The following is a 23,482-nucleotide window of genomic DNA, read 5'->3' on the forward strand; positions in this document are numbered from 1 at the left end:
GCCTATTAACAAACAACTCAAGGGTTGGCAGTACCCTGTGACTAGGATTTTTTGTTTGTTTGTTTGACAGTCTCTGGAAGGAGCAGTATACCTCTGATTGTTTGTTACATACTTTTTTTAAAATATCTACAAAAAAATGCTTAATGAAAAATTAATAAACCTGTAAGTTGAATTTAGATAATATTAAAGTAACTAGGTTTACTAATACTCAGTTTCCCTTTATTATTTTGAAATATGAATTGAGAAATACCCAGAGTTGAGTATACTGACTTTTCTTTTGAATCAAGAACAAAAAATAAATTACTGATTTATAAAAAGTCATGGGTTATTCTAAGAATTCTATTATGTAGTTTATAACCTGATATCAATAAATTTCATAAATGTATTCGAGGAAAAAACTGACAAATATCCTATCTGAACTATCAGTATTGCATGAAATAATTGTGAACCCAAGACTTCATTTTTCTGGCACTAAGATCAAACTACCTGAGAATGAGCTATTATTGTAAAATATTCAGTATTATTGCTCAGAACCACATATTGGAGAGCTCAATTTAATCCTTTTCTTTTAATTAAATATTTTCCTCTTAGTTAAATGTTTACTTTCAACCATTACCATTACAAATATGTTTGCAAATAAAAATACAAGGCACATAAATTCATCTGACTTATCTGACTTCATACTACTATATTAGTTTGTATATCTACAAATTGCACTTTATCCTATATTACATTAAGGGACACTTGGCAAGTCTTTGTTACTTAAAAATAGTAAGAAAAACATCTTCACCAGCTATCACTATTTGGAGTTCTCCTTCTATTTTTTTCAAACCATTTTTAATTTCCTAAAAATAAAATTCAGGAAAAGTGCCGAGCATGGTGGCACATGCCTTTAATCCCAGCACTCGGGAGGCAGAGGCAGGAGAATTTCTGAGTTCGAGGCCAGCCTGGTCTACAGAGTGAGTTCCAGGACAGCCAGGGCTACACAGAGAAACCCTGTCTCAAAAAAAAAAAAAAATTAGGAAAAGTCTAGAGACTTGAACAGGTACCAAATAAAAGCTCTCTCCATGAACCATTGAAAACTAGCCAACTACCTTAGTCATCAGGTGTATGTGAATGAAGATTATAGCATGATGCCCTTTGCATACTACCAAAATTCCTGAAATTAAAAGACAGATAGTACTGAGTGTGGCCTAAATGCATCTGCCTGCAGAGTGTCAATTTGGAGTGCAATGGATCCATCAGCTCTGGAAGCATGCCTAATTTCCGACTAAAAAATCCTATTCCAAGAGCTACAACCAAAATACTTACATTTCTATTTACCTAAATATACCCAGAGAAGCATTCTTTATTAAAGACACAACTCAGAAACACAAAAAAAGTCATTAACCCGATAGCAAAAAAATGGTGTATGGCATATTAAAACAATATAATCCAGTGTGGAAGGAGGTTGTACTCTGCTGTTAACATGGACCAAAATAAATGACTCGCAGAAAGATATTGTTGAATTAATGGTGGCAGAGACAAAAAGAGCAACACGCAATATTTCTTGAACCTTTTTAAATTTATACTAATAGTTACACAGGGCTCAGTTAAACATATGGAAATGTGCTAATATAGATATGAAGAAAGGATGGAAAAATAGAAAATTTAATTATAGTTTAAAAAATGAAATTATATGACTAATACACATGTACACATCCACGTGTTAAATAAATTATTGATGGAAATTTAACATGAAAACAGTTGAAATTCCTTAAACATTCTATATAGGCAGGTTATGAAAGCAAAAGTTATTACATTTGGGTTTTTTTCTTATATTTAAATAATTGAAATATCAGAGATCACCGAGTTTCCTTCTAAATGGCCTTCTGGGAAAGTTCAGCTTTGGATGCAATACAGCATGAGATTAATTGCCATAATGGGAGACCTGTGCCCCTGGAAGATTTCCATCAAGGTGGCCTGTATCCTTGCACAATCTCTCTTGCTTTGCTAGTCTTCAGAGAATTACACCTTCAAATAGTAGCACCTACAATTAACACAGTGCCGAGACACTGATTTTCATTCAAGGTAATAACACTACAAGCTCTCAGACTCAGATTTCAATATTGCTTCAACATTATTATCCATATGAAAGAATGAAGGAAATTATCTACTGCACTAGTTTTCTACCACATATGTCCTGGTTTATGTCTGTACAAGTGTGTGATTTTTAACAAGACTCGGGTTTTAAATGATACTTGTACACCTGGGTGAAAAGAGACAGCAAAAACCTTAGGTGTGATTAGGAGTGTATCAGGTAGAAAACAATTTTTCTAGAAACCCAAGATGAGCTTACACTAATAGAGAACTGGTCCATGGCCATGAATTTGTCTTATCACATTCTCTGGAGGCTGCCCATGTTTGTAAGTGTTTTAGCAGTGATATAGGACATCTCATTTGATCGAGATGGGTAAGGTGCTCACAAATAGGAGTAGAACATAAGTGGTATGTCTGCCTTCATTTCATTCCTTTGGTGGCTACAAAATGAGAAAACAATACCCATTTGTTTGTCCTTGTATGTATATATAGTTATGTAACTGTGTGTGTATTTATTAGAATTGGAACTACATATTCAATTTATGTTAAAGTCACTATAAGCTAATTCAACATGTGTACATATTATGTATATACATATATAATAACACTGTGTATGTGTCTAGATTTACTCATACTATTAGTATATGTGTATGTACAAACACACAATATGGTATTCTCCTCAGGAGTTCCTTCATATCTCTTTTTATCACTGTGTAGCCATCTTTGTAACTTCAGTCATCACTCAGATACTTCACATTGTTTTTGGTTATTGGGTCCCTGACTTAATTTTCAGAGTTCTGTAACAGTTTTACATAATATACGAAATTTGTTAATAGTTAAGAATTATTTCATATAAGTTACATCCACAATTAATTTTCCCAATAATAAAAAGTACAGGATATGAAATTATATTTAAGGAGGAATTTTAAGGTGTGACTGGTACTGATTCCAGGTACCAACTGCCTTACTTGGCATAGTGGTTACAGCTTTGGGGCACAAAAGAAAGCAATGAGTTCACCTTAGCTGTTTCTATTTGTAAATCTTGCAAGTTTCTTAAAGTTGTTCCTTTTGTCTCCTCAACCAAAAATTAATGATTATTAGCTACACATTGAAGCAGCCTATTCCATTTGCCTGAGGATCCCTAATTATATTAGCAATATGCCCTATGTTCAGATTCACCCACCCTCTCATTCAACATATAAAATCAGAAAGCTAATAACTCCATCCACCATCACATAACTAAGGAACAGAACTGTGTAAATGCAATCTAATCCTATTCACCACAGGCTGGTAGCTGGTAGACTGGACGAGCTAATGACTCTTAGAAGCAACATGTTTCTAAACTCATATATGCATAAAATTTAAAATCCTGAAAGACATGTTAATAGTTTCATCAATACAAAAACATGTTTGATATTTTACATCAAAAGTAGCCTTTATAAGCTCCAGAACCTGTTCATATTGTTTTAAAAACTTTTTATAAAGTGCCTAGTTTAAAGATTGTAGTTGAAGGAAGTAATTTTTAAATAATGAATTATGTATACTAAGCACTAAAGACACTATACTTTTTATTTCATTTGAATGAATTACCAGCTATAAGTGGATCAGATACATTTATTCCATTGATACACTTTCTTCTGTGACAAACTCTCAGTTTCTCATAGCTACTACTCAAGCAAAGACTTTGATTCTACACTGTCTATGTGCCTCTCAAAAGAGTCATATCCTTTCCGTGACAAAAATCTACTTTAACTTCTATAAGACCCTGCATAATAAATCAATGCAAGTTTTTTTTCAGTGTCAGCATTTTTAATTATTTTATAGACAATGATATTGTGACCTTCTCTTAATTTGTAATATTTTCCTTCTTGTCTACACCAGGTGACGGGGATGATCAACAGCAGTGTCAGTAGTGACTTCATTCTGGTGGGTTTCTCAGATCAGCCTCAGTTGGAAAGGAGACTCTTCATTGTAGTTTTAATTTCCTATCTTCTCACTCTGGTGGGAAATACAATCATTATTTTGATTTCTTCAATAGATTCTAAACTCAAAACCCCTATGTACTTTTTTCTCACTCACCTCTCCTTTGTTGACATCTGTTTCACCACCAGTATTGTCCCCCAACTGCTATGGAACCTGAAAGGACCAGCCAAGACTATCACAGCTGTGGGCTGTGCAGTGCAGCTTTATGTCTCTCTGACTCTGGGCTCTACTGAATGTATTCTTCTGGCAGTAATGGCTTTCGATCGCTATGCTGCTGTCTGCAAACCTCTCCACTATGTAGCAGTGATGAATCCACAGCTCTGCCGGGCTCTAGCAGGAATCTCATGGCTCAGTGGAATAGGAAATGCTCTCATCCAAGGAACAATCACTCTTTGGCTCCCACGTTGTGGCCACCTGTGGCTCCACCACTTCTTCTGTGAAGTCCCCTCCATGATCAAGCTTGCCTGTGTGGACATTCATGCCAATGAGGTCCAACTCTTTGTAGCCTCATTGGTCTTGCTGCTCCTACCCTTAGCCCTGATACTGACGTCCTATGGACATATAGCTAAGGCAGTTATAAGAATCAAGTCATCCCAGGCTTGGCGTAGAGCCCTGGGCACATGTGGATCCCACTTGATGGTTGTGTCTCTCTTTTATGGGAGCATCACAGCCATCTACATCCAGCCGAACAGTTCATATGCCCACACCCATGGGAAGTTCATCTCTCTCTTTTACACTGTTATGACCCCGACCCTTAATCCCCTCATCTACACACTGAGGAATAAGGAGGTGAAAGGGGCTCTCGGACGGCTCTTCAATAGAGCCTCTGGAGTGTGACAGGACTTTACGATTAGAGGATCCTGAACATACTGTCATATAATGTTGCACTGAAGTCATCTTGGCCTATGAAGCTCACTATCTGGTTTGCCAGTGTTTCGATGCATTTGGCCTCGGGCCTGCTGTCTTCTCAGTCTCTTCCCAGGATGTTTTGGGGCTTAGGTGAGGCAATATTGCCCCACTTCTCTGGAAGTCCATGACTCTTCTGTTTCTCATACTATCCTTATTCTCCATTCCCTAATTTTTTTATCTTTGCATATGAACTCTCAAACATTACCATAATGATCTATAGCATGTTCCTCCCCAGGAATATTCTAATAATCCAAGAAAGCAGCTTTTCCCAAGTTTACAGCAAACATCACCATAAATATTGCAGAAAACATTGGGAAAGTTAAACCACAGACTTGAGATTTTAACTCTACTATTTCTTTTCTGAGCTTGTGCAAATTTTAGTAAAATCTTCATTTCCATGTTGAGTATTAATTTAAAAGTAATGTTTGTCATTATGATTACTAGCATATTTCATACTAAATGATAAATAAATAGGATGTTCTCAAACTTCTATTTTTATGATTATAATGTTGATATATTCAGGCTTATCATATTTGATTACATCAAGTAATATTTCTTACCCAGTTTGTATTTATTTATACAAAGAGAGAGATAAGTGAAAAAATAACTTACTTAAAAATGTGACCATAATGAAGTAATCATTTTTACATATTTCTTTGTAATGTATACCTTTTAAAGTGTGATTCTTCAGGCTAGAGAGATGGCTGAGAGGTATAAGAGCACTGGCTACTCCTTCAGTGATCCTGAGTTCAGTTCCCAGCTATAACCTGGTGGCTCATAACCATGTATAATGAGATCTGGTGATGTCTTCTGGCCTGTAGGCTTATATGCAGGCAGAATGCTGTATACATAATAAATGACTCTTCTAAAAATGTTATTCTTCTGTCATTCAGTATTATTAAATTATTTATTTTATATTTTGAGATTATAATTACATCTTTTCCCACTCTAGACTCTCCCATATGCCCCTCCTTGTTCAGTGTTGTGGTAGTTTGATTATGCTTGGCAACAGAATAGCACTATTAGGAGACTAGAGTAGGTGTGGCTTTGATGTCACTGTGGGGGTGAGATTTGAGACCGTACTCCTAGCTGCCTGGAAGATAATCCTTTTCTGCTTGTCTTCAGATCAAGATGCAAAACTCTAAACTCCTTTTCTATCACCATGTCTGCCTGGATGTTGCTATGATTCTCGTTATGATGATATAAACTAAACCTCTAAATCTGTAAGTCAAACCCAATCAAATGTTTGCCTTTATAAGAGTTGTCTCTTCACAGCAATGGAAACCCTAAGGCCCAAGTTGCTTGATTTTAATGATGGCAATGGAATCAAAGGCATCCTTCCAAGACAAAAGTTCTGTGTGTGGAAATAAATAGCAGCATCTGAAATAGGAAGAACGAGGTCTTGACTGCTTCGTTTCTATCACGAGTTCAACTTTATATTGTATTAGAATAGTTAGAAAATAATCAGCAAGGTGTCAGTAAGGAACATGTGTCATTAATAAATTCTTTCTCATCCTAACAAAACTGATACTGTCAAGGAGTGGATATGATCTTGATGGACATAAAACTTTCTTCCAGAGATAAAGTATCCAAGTAATTACTAGTCATTACTAAGGCCTTACTCAATCCATTTGTAATAGTCAAACAGAATAGGCTTTATCCATTTTAAATAAATTTTTAGTTGTTTTATGTAAATGTGTACTTTATGAAAGTTATTCTTGAAAATATATACAAGCACAATCCAATTTTCACCTTATACTTATACTTTATGCTTTTTGTTACAATTAGTTTTATAGTTATGAGTTATATATTTCCCTATTATCTTCTGTTAAATGTTTGCAATTTTCTGGTGTCCATGCATAATCCCTCATAGTAAAACTTAATGAATAATAAGTTTATATAAAATAAACCTGTAACCATTCCCCATTTAAAAATTGTTTTTAGAAAAAAAATGTGAAGGTAAACAACGGCTAATCAAAATATCAACCATTTTTCAATTCAATCAATAATAGTTTAAGAACCACTATAAGTACATCACTATAAGCAATTAGAACATGCTTGTATTGCCCATATTACTTGTGAACCCAGAAGATGCTCCAACATATAATAAGGACACATGCTCTACTATATTCATAGCAGCCTTATTTATAATAGCCAGAAGCTGGAAAGAACTCAGATGTCCCTCAACAGAAAAATGGATACAGAAGATGTGGTACAATTACACAATGGAATACTACACAGCTATTAAAAACAATGAATTTATGAAATTCTTAGGCAAATGGATGGATCTGGAGGATATCATCCTGAGTGAGGTAACCCAATCATAAAAGAACACACATGGTATGTACTCATTGAAAAGTGGATATTAGCCCAGAAACTTAGAATACCCAAGATACAATTTACAAACCACATGAAACACATGGAGGAGGAAGACCAAAGTGTGGATACTTTGAACCTTTTTAGAAGGGGGAACAAAGTTCCCATGGAAGGAGTTACAGAGACAAAGTGTGGAGCAGAGATTGAAGGAATGAGCATCCAGAGACTGCCCCACCTGGGGATACATCCCATATACAGTCACCAAACCCAGACACTATTGTGGATGCCAACAAGTACTTGCTGACAGGACCCTGATATAGCTGTCTCCTGAGAAGCTCTGCCAGTGCCTGACAAATACCGAAGTGGATGCTCACAGCCATCCATTGGACTGAGCACAGGGTCCCCAATGAAGGAGCTAGAGAAAGGACCCAAAGAGTTGAAAGGGTTTCCATCCCATAGGAGGAACAACAATATAAACTAACCAGTAGTAGCCCCAGAACTTTCAGAAACCAAACCACCAACCAAAGAGCACACATGGTGGGACTCATGGCTCCAACTGCATATGTAGCAGAAGATGGCCTAGTCAGTAATCAGTGGGAGGAGAGGCCCTTGGTCCTGTGAAGGCACTATGCTCTAGTTTAGGGGAATGCCAGGGCCAGGAAGCAGGAGTGGGTAGGTTGGTGAGCAGGGGGGTGGGGGAGGAGTGAATGGGGGATAGGGTTTCAGAGAGGAAACCAGGAAAAGGGATAACATTTGAAATATAAATAAAAATATCTAATAAAAAATAAGTGGTAACAATTCAAAAGTTTGCCTAAAAGATGAATATAATCTCTAGGTCCACACAAACCAATATATAATCAAAATTTCCTTTATAATATTCATACTTAGAAACATTTCACAACTATATGAAGTTACAGTACTTTTCTCAAAACAATAAGCATGTACGAAGGGAAGTTTATCTATTACTAGTTCCAATTAGAAATTCTCTTATTTGACCAGGTCGTATTTGTGTTGGTTTGATTTCTTCTTTACTCACTCTAAAGTTTGTTTTGTTTTAATGTTTTTTTTTTTCTTGTTTGTTTCTGGAGTTTTCTTTCTGTCTGGTCCCTCTGGCTCTTCTGGACATGCTGGCAACAATGATGATAATTATGCTGAATCTCAGAGGTTTAAAAGAGGATGCAACTACGGAAATGGTGGGGACCTCCCTGTTGATTTGTGGGGCCAGAAAATAGTCATAAATTGGAGTTGGCTACTTAAATTTGGCCTTTTCATAGGTCATAAAGAGGAGATTCTGACAGAAACTCGTCTGCATGCCGTTTCTAAGCCACAGGTCAGTCTCACTCCACTCCTGATCATTGTGCACAAACTCTATAGACCCAGCACCAGGAAAACATGGGAGGGACTGGAGAGGGAAGGTGAGTCAAGTCAGTCATTTATTTAATTTTGCTATGGCTCCCAGGAATGGGATGGAAAACTATATAAAATAATAAATATATAAAGCAATAATTTTAAACTGAAAGGTTAATTCTCTCTAGTCATCTTCATTTTCATTTTAAAAAGTATGGAAACTGGACTGATACCGGATTTGAAGCCTAACATTAGTCAATCCTTGTTTTTGAATTTATGTGCACAAACTTGAGCAGGTGCTGAATGTAATCTCTTGATACTTGTTTCTTCTGTTCAATTGAAAAACCAAGATAATATTTATTTAGAGGTGTATGGTCTTCTTATATATATATGTGCAAGTTATATATGCATAATACAGATATATTTATGTTTAGAAAAAACCTGATATGTGCATTTTAGTCACTGCTCATGTTATTTACATTCAGAACCTTGTATCCTCATTTAATATCTGTAAATAAACTTTTTAGCATTTTCCAGATTGACTTTTTTTGTATTTCAAAGTTTGTTGGTACTAAAATGGAGAATTTTGTGTACAAATTATTTAGTACTGAAAACGCAAACATATCAATAACTTTGAAACTGTTTAAATATGACAATTAAAAGGGTATCTAATAACCAAGTAAGGAAGTTACAACTATAACAGTAGCTAAGCAAATTTGGCTTATTGGCATATACCTGAGCCAGTGTAGAAGTTGAAGAGCACAGAACAATTTAAACATCTGAGATGGTTAGCTCCTTGCCTTAAGCCCTAATGACTGACTCCAAACTCAGGACACTCCATTCCTTTGCACACTTTTATGAGACCAATTAGATACATTTTACATATCTAATTCCTCCCTTCATGGGGACCACAGCATATTTTTACTTCTGATTTACGTAAATTAAGTTTCCCTAAACACCATAATTATTTTATATATCAGAAAGGCAATCACTCCCTTCCCCATAGTCCTTTCAAGGCAAATCAACTGGGTTGCCTTAGTTAGCCTTAATTGTCTCCGTCATTTTACTGTTTTGTTCTCTCTGTGCTTCTACGTGGCAAGCACTGACTTAAGCATCTTCTGTGAGTCAGAGCAACAATAGTACGTTCTTCATATGAGTCTTTCCCTCCCACTCTTTGTTTCTTCTTCTCCACTTTTTTCTCAACTCTACCTCACGATTTATGAATTTGTCTTTAATCACTATTCATTTTTCTTCTATATTCCTATAAATATTTAATATTGTATCAAGTACTTAAAACTGTAGAAATATGCTATTACTCATATATTAAAAACTGTACTGGTGACTACTATTATTAATTTATTATACTTATAATACATTTTATTATACAATATATTACACATAAATGTTATACATTTAATATTTATTAAGTACTTTTAAATTATATTAAATATATCATCGATGAATCTCACGTTATGAGGGAGAAAATCTCTTCCACAAAATGTTGTTGCATGAATGTTACTTAAAATCTCAAAAAATGCATTAATTATGATCCTACATTCTCATATATTTCAAAACAATAAGCAGTATATTTTACTAAAAATTTAATATTATATAAGTATATGTAATATAGTATTATTATGTGTAATATATGTATAAATTATTTGTGTACTTATAGTATACATATATTAAATGTGCTATGTTATAAATTATATACATATATAATTATAAAATACATTCTATTATATTTTATTCATATATTTTATAATTATATAATAGATATAATATGAATTATTTATATATACTATTATATAACATTAAAACCAGTTTTATAAATTATAATTATATAATTTGAAATTATTGGAAATAACCCATGCTTATCTCAGACACTCAATAGCAATTATAAACAGAAACAAAAGCCTATACCTATTTGGAGAGAAATGGTGGGAAAATGTGAAGATTGGGAAAATGGTATGATAATCACTGTGAAACACAGTAAACGAACCTTGGATTTTATTTACAGTTTAGAAAAATACTATGAAATTTTCAGAACCTCAAAAATGATATTCTGACTGCAGACTTTGCAAAGCACTCATCCACAGAAGACAAAGGCTGTCCTTTTAGAGATTCTAATTGTACAGAAGTTACAGGAATGCTGAGTACCACCCACGATTGAATCTGCAACCCAAGAGAAAACTTCGTTTGTCCTCAAAGCAAAATTTTGGTCATGATTACAGAGAAAAATAAAGGTTGTTCTTAATGCCAAATAAAACTTTTTTCTTCTATTCTACAGGAAATGCTGCCTGTCCCATCTCCTTGAGAATTTAATACAAGAAATTAGCATGTTTCTGAAACAATATTTCTAAAGACACAGTCCCTGGAAAGAAGTGGAAAAAGAGTGGAATTATATGGGATAATTTTGAAATGAGGAATGGAATTAATGTGGTAAAAAGAACTAATTTTATAAGGTAGAAGTCTCAATAATCAACTTAGTTTTCCATAGATGGTCATAGGCATCTGGAAATTTCTGGAGCAATTTTATAGTGATTTTACTGTATAAGTTAATCACATTAATGCTGTTTCTTACATTACAATTTATATCATATATCAAATGGTACAGCTGTTTGTCTTTAATTACAAAATAAATGAATTTCAATTTTCAATGGTTCTGAAAACAATACAGAGTTTATATCTAAGTACTTTGATTTGTTTTAACGGGTAGACTCCTTAAAAGTTATGAAGTGATACACTCAAAGCCCACTGATTCTTACAAAGTAAAATATATATATTTATTGATTATTGATAGGAATTTTATAAATAGAGGTAGAAGGATAAATATATAATATTTCTTACTATGCCTCAGGCATGTAATGAAAAAGTGAAAGGTTTTTCTGGAGAAAAATATTAAAGGAACTCATTAAGATTAAAGACAAGAAAAAGTAGTGATAGCAAGATACTAATGTAATATATCAGAATTCTTTTAAAATTCAAATTTAAATATTATGAAGTAGTCACCTATAGTATATAGTTTACTACATGCTCTTGTTCATAAAGTCTTATAGTTACCCAAAAAGAACACCCAATTTGAAGTTCTCTCAAGATGAATTCCATATTTATCACACATATCAAAATTATATCCATAAAGGGATTTTATATATATGGTATATGTTTTATATATGGGTATATGTATATACCACATATATGATATCCTATATACAATTAATTATACACACACATACGTACATACACACATATAAATATAGTAGGAATTAGATTTTGAACTGTATTTTCTTGACTAAAGTAAGAAAATTACAATATTTGGAAAGCTACAGATCATGGGTCATGAATGTGAATTCCATGGGCCTGCTTTTGTGTTTCTTCATCACTACAGATTTAATGAATAGACGAATAAGGATTGGTCCAGATGACAATTTTGATGATACAGAAAAATACAATTCAAAGGGAATTATCACTTCTAGATACCAAAATAATTAGGACAAACAAAATGAAAGTAAGCTTGCAATTTACATTATATTACTGAATATGTTTATTTATATACATGTTGCTATGCTTGTTTTAAAGAAGAATAATATTGAAACATGAAACAATTAATGACACTCAAAATTATAGTTAGTATGCAGAATGACTGTGATATGAACAAAGAAGTAAAAAATGCCTTTTATAAAATAACTAAAAAGAAATATATTTCAAATGCATACAAATATAGAGATTTGAACAAAAATGAATTTAAGCATGTGTTTATTTATTGTATGTATACATGTTTGTACATGAATGTGGGTATTTGCATGTGAAGGCTTGTGAGAGGAAAATTAGAAAATGGCAGGAATCATTTCTTAAAATTGTTTTAAAGCAGGGTATCTTATTTTTCTGCTGCTGTGATGAACATATGAACTTCTGGCAAATCCTCATGTCTCCCATCTTACTGGAGGAGTATTGGGATTACAGATATGGTCCACTATCCCCACATGTGGCCTTATTGCGTTTTTAATTATATAGGCTCCAGTGATAAACCTTGGGCTACATGGCTTGGATCACAAGCCTTTTACCAACTGAATTGTTTCCCAGCCCAACAAAAACAAATTTAAGACAAGAATTAGAAGAATTGGCCATTGAGGTTACTTTTCATAAGTGATAATATAAAGGAATTTAAAGATTTGAATGGGGCAGCTGAGGTGATAGACAGTAGATCTAGTGAGTCATATTTCAGAATAAAGGAGGCAGAAGGGAAATGTGTACATTTGTGTGTGCTGATAACACTGAGCAATTAGAAATTGATACACATAGTCTACAAGGATTTAAACATTTGGAACTCTGCTGTTTCTCTAAGTTGAAAAGTCCTTTATATAGATATTTTTAAACAGCATGTCCACAATCTACAAATATCTTAGGCCTGAAATTCTAACAACTTACTTAAACCTTCTGCCTTGTTCTTCTATGATGCTTTTTATCTTGCCATAGGATGGGCTGGAGAACCTGGAAACAACAAAAGAAGTCCTGACATGACATCTTATCACCCAGGTTTTGTGAAATGTTCCAGGTTCCACGAGATTCCTGGTCTTATTCTCATTGTGAGAAAGATAGATGTATCAAAGTGCCTCAGCCCTATCTAAAACACAGACCTACTGCACTCTGCCTGTGCTACCTTGTTCAAGTGGTTTGGAGGAACTCTGTTTTCTCCAAATTGGTGTTAATCTATACTATATAATATGTTGTCACTACTAAATACCATCATGTCAAGCTAATGGTATTACTGCTGAAGCATTTTTAAAGAAAATATACCAAAATCCAGAGAATAGCTAACCTGAATTAACCAGCCATTAATTAAGCAACATTCCCTAGGTACACTGCTAATCTCTCAATACTACAACCATGCTGAGACGACATTATACAGAGAGAAAACAAGAACTTTGTCTCTGTATTACTTCTAACTCTCTATTGTTTCCTCCATTGTGACTATCCCTGAAATTGGATATTTTACAGGATATTCTAAAGTTAGAATTTTAACTGTTAATACTAATATGTGGATCAATAATCAGAGCTCAGTAGATGACTTCATCTTATTGGGATTTTCTGACCGGCCTTGGCTGGAGACACCTCTCTTTGTAATTTTTCTGGTGGCCTACATCTTTGCCTTATTTGGTAATATCTCCATTATCCTAGTTTCCCGCCTAGACCCCCAGCTTGACAGCCCCATGTACTTTTTTGTCTCCAACCTTTCTCTTCTGGACCTCTGCTATACTACGAGCACTGTCCCTCAGATGTTGGTCAACCTTAGAGGGCCTGAAAAGACCATCAGCTATGGTGGCTGTGTGGCCCAGCTCTATATTTTCTTGGCTTTGGGCTCAACTGAATGTATCCTTCTGGCCATCATGGCCTTTGACCGTTTTGCTGCCATTTGCAGGCCCCTTCACTATCCTATCATCATGAACCAGAAACGATGCATTCATATGGCCACAGGAACCTGGATTAGCGGATTTGCAAACTCTCTTGTGCAGTCCACCCTCACTGTGGTAGCCCCCAGGTGTGGACAGAGGGTAATAGACCATTTCTTCTGTGAAGTCCCAGCCCTTTTGAAACTAGCTTGCACTGACACAAGTGTGAATGAAGCTGAGCTTAATGTTCTTGGAGCTTTGCTGCTCTTGGTGCCTCTCAGCCTCATCCTGGGTACCTATGTGTTCATTGCTCAAGCAGTACTGAAACTCCGTTCTGCTGAGAGTCGCCGGAAGGCATTTAATACCTGTGCTTCACATCTGCTGGTGGTCTCCCTCTTCTATTTCACAGCTATCAGTATGTATGTTCAGCCTCCCTCAAGCTACTCTCATGAAAGGGGCAAGATCATGGCTCTGTTCTATGGCATTGTCACACCTACCCTCAACCCATTCATCTACACTTTGAGGAATAAGGATGTTAAGGCTGCCCTGAGGAGGGCACTAACAAAGGAGTTTTGGGTCAAGGCAAGGCAATAGCTAGAGAAAGATCAAAGAAGCAAGAATTAACAGATTTGCTTCTCAAAGACAATTCTGGACTTGGAATTCATGAGGAATCAAATGCCACAGAGATCACAAGAGTAATCCAAGAAGGGAACAGTAAACTATTAGTTAAACATATACTGCATTTACATGCTTATAAAAGTGCAATAGATCTTTCATTGTGGCAATAACCTTATGGGATGCTTGAGCTGAAGCAAGACTGAGCACTGTGATTGAAGGATTCATACAACAACACATAGCCATAACATTTGTGATTCTGAGTCACAGCAAAGACACAAATGTTGAAGCACATAAGAAAAATCTGTAAGAAAATTTTAGATCACAATTTTAAATATAAATTATTTTGCAGTACACTTATTTAATATTTCATCCCATACCCAACACAATTTGGGGTTGTCACTCAATAAATAGGCCATGGCTTAAAAATGTCTAGTTTGGAAAAAAAAGGCAGAACAGTGTGATGATTTGTACAAGAAACACTAATTAGAATGTTAAAAATGTTCTAACTGAAGAAAGTTAAGTCACATGAAATTTAAACACATGAAAAGGCATTCAAGGCATGGACATTCTATTTCAATGTATGGCTGTGAGAATAATAATATTAAATTAAAAACTTTGGTAAATATATTATATATTTTATAACTTTTTGCTTTTTGGCTGATTAACAAATACATATTGGGTAAAACCTTAAAGGAGAATTGAGTTCAGCAAATACCAGCATTAATGCCTTAATAGGAGTAAAAATCATATTGAATCATAAACATGATTTCTTCAACCAGTTTAAGTTGTATGTGTAAGATAATTTTTTGTCACTCTTTTCAACAAATGTGTGCAGCAACACTTTTGCTTAATTTAATGTGTATGACGGAGAGAAAGGGGGGCAGAGAGATGGGGTGAAGGCATCTAGGTAATATTTGAAAGTGCTTTGAACTTTTCTAAAAGGACACTGAATTTAATACTTAAAAATTGAAATTGTAAAAGAAATCATAGATGTGTTTTTAATACTAAGATTCACAAGAGAAAAACAAATTCCACAATTTGGAGTCAATCTTGAAGCAAACGTGAATTAAATACTGACCATGATGGACTCTGGTCAGGTCTACTCTCTGGAATCCAAGCAAGTGGCAATGACTCATATGACGCAGGGACTTTTAAAGGACAAAATCATACAGCCAACATATTTCCATGTGGCTTTGTTATTTTTCAAGAACTACAATTCCCAGCATTCTAGGAAGTTACCTAGTCCTTGGGCAGGTGGGGCTTACAGGTTGAATTTGGCTCTTACTGTGCCTAAGTGAAAAACAGTTATTTCTCATTTCATTAATCTACACAAATTTCTGCATGATAATTTATAAAATCATGAACATATGCTCATTATGAATAATGTCATTTTCATACTGTGAGTATACATTTACAGGTCTTCTTCACACATATCATATACTATAAAGTACAAGGTGTGAATGTCTAAACATGCACCTAATAAATATTACTTCTTTTTTCTGTCACTATTTCTTTTTTTAAAAATGTAACTGTCATTTTTTTATGAGTACACTCTAGCTATCTTCAGACACACCAGAAGAGGGCATCAGATCCCATTACAGATGGTTGTGAGCCACCATGGATTTGCTCGGAATTAAACTCAGGACCTCTGGAAGAAGAGTCAGTGCTCCTAACCAATGAGCCATCTCTCCCAGACCTCTGTCACTATTTCTAAGTAATAGATTAAAGTCTTGATAAAATGTTTTAAAACGTTCTAAAAATCCTTCTTGTTTTACTGTTTTGTTTTGTTTGGTTTGGTTTTTAATTTTGTGGAGCAAATGTTCTAGAGTGTAGATTCTGAAATTTAAATTAAATGTGCTTGTGATTAGCAACATTAGTGGTCTATATTTCCAAAATTATGGAAACTTGGAATTAAATCCATGAAGATATTATCTAATTCAGAATATGTCCAAAAATCTCATCCATAACTTAAAGTACTCCAGCCAATTGAGATGCTAAAATCCATGAGACTTTTCTTTTTGTGTGTGAATTCTGTTTGTTTACCAGGCAACATACTTAAAAATATTTTATAGTTGCTTCTTTCAGCAACACTGATTAACCCAAACTATGTGATGAGTCTTTCTTCAGATGGACAGATTAGTCCTATTTGAGTCTTTTACATACTCTGTCCTTCGTTAACTCACTGAGTACACACATAGCCTTGTGTATCTCAGTATCACGCTAAAGACCTAAGTGCTCAGAAACAGAACAAGGATGATTGAGCTACAGTACAAGGACTACTGCAATATTTCTATTTCTAAAACAAGCAATTCAATGCTGCGTTTCTTGTCACTGATGACCCAGTAGCTTCTCTTTTTCCTGTGGTTCCAATTGGTACTGCAAACGAAGCTGGAGCCCATTGTTTTATAAGAAGAGAGTCCATTTCCTCAGCTAAGTATTATCTGAAAAAGAATCCAAGTCTACAAAACTTTTTATCTCAGTATTTCTCACAAACTATTGCCTTTTATTATGTGGGATTCACAAAAATACAACAACTTATATTAACAAACATGTGCATAGTATTAATGTTCATTCTTCAAGCAGTGTTAATTCTCAGAGACCATGTGATGTTGAGAGTAAAAGAAAAAATTACATCTTAGTTTTCTTAGGTTTTCCTTAGAGTCTAGATAAAACTCAAGCATTTAATATTAAAACTTTTATTTTATATTGGAATAAGCATATACATTTAGTTATAACAGTAGTATGAATTTCTAAACAAAATCACTAAAGAAATGCTTTGCTGGTGGGAGATGTTCACGTAATTCCCCAAGCCCATCGTGTTAGGATTAGGCAGCAAAAGGTACCTTGGTGGGTCTGGTCCAGGTTATGCTGCATAGACCACACCTGATGCAACAGATCTAACAGGAGAGGCTTGTTAGGGAAGGGGAAGATGGAGGCTGTCTTAGAGTGGGGACATAAAAGAGACGTTAAGACAGGCAAGCAGAAAGATAGGGAGACAGAGAAAATGAGAGTCATGATATCTAGAGGGACAGTTAAAGGATGTGCCTGTTGCTTAGGAAAAGATGGAGCTCACAATGACAATGAAAATGTGCCACATCTGGCAACAGCAGGTAATAATACAAGCTGCTGGTCCTAAGTCCCTGAAAGTTAGGCTGCCTGATTTACAACATTCCTCCATTTTGTTTGTTTAAAAAGGTGAGAAAATTGAAAGGGGTGATGGTGAGGCAGGAATGAGACTACTGTGCTGTTTACACTGCTTCCTGTTGTCTGAGGTTGGTAATGTCTTTGGAGATGCATAGTCCTAGGAATGCTGGCTAGTTCACTGACTGTCTAGGCTCTGTGGGATGATCTGGGGCTCAGAAAGTAGAGGCCTGGGCAAAACAATCTGGGAGGATGAACTGTCTGGGGCTAGCACGTTGAAGCTGTCTGGAATGCAGATTTGGAAGTAACATTTGGACCTTGCAGGATGCTGGAACAAATTAGAGGCAGAAGATAAAGTTAAGGAGTTTACAGGAAACTTTTTTTTCTTCGGCCCATGGTACTGGGTGTTGGGGGAGGGGAACCCCAAGACTCCAGAAAAGGGGGATGGGATCCTATCCATAAGAATAAAGAGATGGCAGGAACAGGTTTGATTGACAGGAATATTTTTCTGGAGTCCATTTGACCCATGAAAGGTGGATTCAAGGAAATTCCCTTACCTTTACAAGAACATTTTATGTTTATAAGTAAAGTTCAGGGTTTTTTTTTAATATTTATTTATTTTTTATTAGATATTTTCTTTATATACATTTGAAAGAGCAATTGTGATAAAAACTGCATGGTACTGGTACAGTGACAGACAGGTAGATCAATGGAATAGAATTGAAGACCCAGAAATGAATCCACACACCTATGGTCACTTGATCTTTGACAAGGGAACTAAAACCATCCAGTGGAAAAGATCAGTTTTAGCTATGTTAGCAACACCACTGTTTGTAATAAGTACAGAAATCCAACACTGTAGAGGTGTTTTAGACAGGTTAGCAATAGCATTTGTACTAAATGCTAAATAGTAATTTGTACTAAAATCCACATTGTAGAAAAGATCGTAGAGCTACATTTTTGTGTCATGGTAGAATCTTGGAAAATTATTTTGTGCTAAAAGCATGAACTCTATTAAAGGGGAGCTTAGGATGGGCAGAAACCTCCCATGAAGCAAAAGGGCAAAAACTCATTTGTGATCTTGATTTTCTGTATAACTATAAACCTTGAAAGAGGGGCTATTCCCCTCTATCCAGAAGACTGGATGTACATAGATTAGAAAGACATTTTTTGCACAAGGAGAATCACTTCTAAATCTATACTTAGAAGACAGCCAAATAGATAGATAGATAGATAGATAGATAGATAGATAGATAGATAGATAGATGGATGGATGGATGGATGGATGGATAGATAGATAGATAGATAGATAGATAGATAGATAGATAGATAGATAGACAAATAAACTTGAGATTGTGACAATGATAATAATAGTACTATTAGTACTTTACCAGAGCTATGTTAATATCTTATCAGAACTCCATTGATTAATGTTAAAAGCCTGAACTTCTGAATTTTTTTAAACATGAAATGTATTTTTAAAAAAAGATTTCTTTTTTTTATTATATGTAAGTACACTGTAGCTGTCTCTGACGCACTGGAAGAGGCCGTCAGATCTCATTACAGGTGGTTGTGAGCCACCATGTGGTTGCTGGGATTTGAACTTCAGACCTTCAGAACAGTCAGTGCTCTTACCTGCTGAGCTATCTCACCAGCCCAACTTTTGAAGATTCAATGTAACAGTTTCACAGTGAGAGAAATAAATCTGAAGCATTTTTCATTCTGTTTATATACCTTAAATCACTTCATCATAATTTAAGCTTTCATATTGTTTAACCTTCATAATTAGCATTTACATATGTTAAAACACCCTCTTAGACCCTAAAACATTTCCTTATGTTCCCTCACATAAGCCCTTATATCTTTAGATCAAAAATAAATTTACAGCACCCTGTGTGGGCCGGGGACAGCCGGCCACCTTCCGGACCGGAGGACAGGTGCCCACCCAGCTGGGGAGGCGGCCTAAGCCACAGCAGCAGCAGTCGCCATCTTGGTCCGGGACCCGCCGAACTTAGGAAATTAGTCTGAACAGGTGAGAGGGTGCGCCAGAGAACCTGACAGCCTCTGGAACAGGCAGAAGCACAGAGGGGCTGAGGCAGCACCCTGTGTGGGCCGGGGACAGCCGGCCACCTTCCGGACCGGAGGACAGGTGCCCGCCCGGCTGGGGAGGCGACCTAAGCCACAGCAGCAGCAGTCGCCATCTTGGTCCGGGACCCGCCGAACTTAGGAAATTAGTCTGAACAGGTGAGAGGGTGCGCCAGAGAACCTGACAGCTTCTGGAACAGGCAGAAGCACAGAGGCGCTGAGGCAGCACCCTGTGTGGGCCGGGGACAGCCGGCCACCTTCCGGACCGGAGGACAGGTGCCCACCCGGCTGGGGAGGCGGCCTAAGCCACAGCAGCAGCGGTCGCCATCTTGGTCCCGGGACTCCAAGGAACTTAGGAATTTAGTCTGCTTAGGTGAGAGTCTGTACCACCTGGGAACTGCCAAAGCAACACACTGTCTGAGAAAGGTCCTGTTTTGGGCCTTCTTCTTCGGCCAGGAGGAGGTCCAAATACAAGATATCTGCGCACCTTCCCTGTAAGAGAGCTTGCCAGCAGAGAGTGCTCTGAGCACTGAAACTCAGAGGAGAGAATCTGTCTCCCAGGTCTGCTGATAGACGGTAACAGAATCACCAGAAGAACAATCTCTAAACAGAGTCAACTATAACTACTAACTCCAGAGATTACCAGATGGCGAAAGGTAAACGGAGGAATCTTACTAACAGGAACCAAGACCACTCACCATCACCAGAACCCAGCACACCCACTTCGCCCAGTCCAGGGAACCCCAACACACCTGAGAACCTAGACCTAGATTTAAAAGCATATCTCATGATGATGGTAGAGGACATCAAGAAGGACTTTAATAAATCACTTAAAGAAATACAGGAGAACACTGCTAAAGAGTTACAAGTCCTTAAAGAAAAACAGGAAAACACAATCAAACAGGTAGAAGTCCTTACAGAAAAAGAGGAAAAAACATACAAACAGGTGATGGAAATGAACAAAACCATACTAGACCTAAAAAGGGAAGTAGACACAATAAAGAAAACTCAAAGCGAGGCAACACTAGAGATAGAAACCCTAGGAAAGAAATCTGGAACCATAGATTTGAGCATCAGCAACAGAATACAAGAGATGGAAGAGAGAATCTCAGGTGCAGAAGATTCCATAGAGAACATCGGCACAACAATCAAAGAAAATGGAAAATGCAAAAAGATCCTAACTCAAAATATCCAGGAAATCCAGGACACAATAAGAAGACCAAACGTACGGATAATAGGAGTGGATGAGAATGAAGATTTTCAACTCAAAGGTCCAGCAAACATCTTCAACAAAATTATTGAAGAAAACTTCCCAAATCTAAAGAATGAGATGCATATGAACATACAAGAAGCCTACAGAACTCCAAATAGACTGGACCAGAAAAGAAATTCCTCCCGACACATAATAATCAGAACATCAAATGCACTAAATAAAGATAGAATACTAAAAGCAGTAAGGGAAAAAGGTCAAGTAACATATAAAGGCAAGCCTATCAGAATTACACCAGATTTTTCACCAGAGACTATGAAAGCCAGAAGAGCCTGGACAGATGTTATACAGACACTAAGAGAACACAAACTGCAGCCCAGGCTACTATACCCAGCCAAACTCTCAATTATCATAGAGGGAGAAACCAAAGTATTCCACGACAAAACCAAATTCACGCATTATCTCTCCACGAATCCAGCCCTTCAAAGGATAATAACAGAAAAAAACCAATACAAGAACGGGAACAACGCCCTAGAAAAAACAAGAAGGTAATCCCTCAACAAACCAAAAAGAAGACAGCCACAAGAACAGAATGCCACCTTTAACAACTAAAATAACAGGAAGCAACAATTACTTTTCCTTAATATCTCTTAACATCAATGGTCTCAACTCGCCAATAAAAAGACATAGACTAACAAACTGGCTACACAAACAAGACCCAACATTTTGCTGCTTACAGGAAACTCATCTCAGAGAAAAAGATAGACACTACCTCAGAATGAAAGGCTGGAAAACAATTTTCCAAGCAAATGGTATGAAGAAACAAGCAGGAGTAGCCATCCTAATATCTGATAAGATTGACTTCCAACCCAAAGTCATCAAAAAAGACAAGGAGGGACACTTCATTCTCATCAAAGGTAAAATCCTCCAAGAGGAACTCTCAATTCTGAATATCTATGCTCCAAATACAAGAGCAGCCACATTCACTAAAGAAACTTTAGTAAAGCTCAAAGCACACATTGCGCCTCACACAATAATAGTGGGAGACTTCAACACACCACTTTCACCAATGGACAGATCATGGAAACAGAAACTAAACAGGGACACACTGAAACTAACAGAAGTGATGAAACAAATGGATCTGACAGATATCTACAGAACATTTTATCCTAAAACAAAAGGATATACCTTCTTCTCAGCACCTCATGGTACCTTCTCCAAAATTGACCACATAATAGGTCACAAATCAGGCCTCAACAGATTCAAAAATATTGAAATTGTCCCATGTATCCTATCAGATCACCATGCACTAAGGCTGATCTTCAATAACAAAATAAATAACAGAAAGCCAACATTCACATGGAAACTGAACAACACTCTTCTCAATGATACCTTGGTCAAGGAAGGAATAAAGAAAGAAATTAAAGACTTTTTAGAGTTTAATGAAAATGAAGCCACAACGTACCCAAACCTTTGGGACACAATGAAAGCATTTCTAAGAGGGAAACTCATAGCTATGAGTGCCTTCAAGAAAAAACGGAAGAGAGCACATACTAGCAGCTTGACAACACATCTAAAAGCTCTAGAAAAAAAGGAAGCAAATTCACCCAAGAGGAGTAGACGGCAGGAAATAATCAAACTCAGGGGTGAAATCAACCAAGTGGAAACAAGAAGAACTATTCAAAGAATTAACCAAACGAGGAGTTGGTTCTTTGAGAAAATCAACAAGATAGATAAACCCTTAGCTAGACTCACTAAAGGGCACAGGGACAAAATCCTAATTAACAAAATCAGAAATGAAAAGGGAGACATAACAACAGATCCTGAAGAAATCCAAAACACCATCAGATCCTTCTACAAAAGGCTATACTCAACAAAACTGGAAAACCTGGACGAAATGGACAAATTTCTGGACAGATACCAGGTACCAAAGTTGAATCAGGATCAAGTTGACCTTCTAAACAGTCCCATATCCCCTAAAGAAATAGAAGCAGTTATTAATAGTCTCCCAGCCAAAAAAAGCCCAGGACCAGACGGGTTTAGTGCAGAGTTCTATCAGACCTTCAAAGAAGATCTAACTCCAGTTCTGCACAAACTTTTTCACAAGATAGAAGTAGAAGGTATTCTACCCAACTCATTTTATGAAGCCACTATTACTCTGATACCTAAACCACAGAAAGATCCAACAAAGATAGAGAACTTCAGACCAATTTCTCTTATGAACATCGATGCAAAAATTCTTAATAAAATTCTCGCTAACCGAATCCAAGAACACATTAAAGCAATCATCCATCCTGACCAAGTAGGTTTTATTCCAGGGATGCAGGGATGGTTTAATATACGAAAATCCATCAATGTAATCCATTATATAAACAAACTCAAAGACAAAAACCACATGATCATC

The 23,482-nt window shown here is 36.2% G+C and overlaps 2 protein-coding genes across 2 annotated transcripts; both read left to right on the top strand.

Annotated features, from left to right (window-relative positions):
• The first annotated feature begins 3,969 nt into the window (after window positions 1-3,969).
• Window positions 3,970-4,899, top strand: Olfr123 (olfactory receptor 123). Its single transcript, NM_146630.1, has one exon. The coding sequence runs from the start codon at window positions 3,970-3,972 to the stop codon at window positions 4,897-4,899; it is 930 nt and encodes a 309-aa protein (NP_666841.1).
• Window positions 4,900-13,592: 8,693 nt separating this feature from the next.
• On the top strand, window positions 13,593-14,714 carry Olfr124 (olfactory receptor 124). The gene has a single exon (NM_147062.2). The coding sequence runs from the start codon at window positions 13,671-13,673 to the stop codon at window positions 14,616-14,618; it is 948 nt and encodes a 315-aa protein (NP_667273.1). The 5' UTR covers window positions 13,593-13,670; the 3' UTR covers window positions 14,619-14,714.
• Window positions 14,715-23,482: the final 8,768 nt, after the last annotated feature.

The sequence above is a fragment of the Mus musculus genome, chromosome 17 (assembly GCF_000001635.26).
Source record: "Mus musculus strain C57BL/6J chromosome 17, GRCm38.p6 C57BL/6J".
Taxonomy (NCBI): Eukaryota; Metazoa; Chordata; class Mammalia; order Rodentia; family Muridae; genus Mus; species Mus musculus.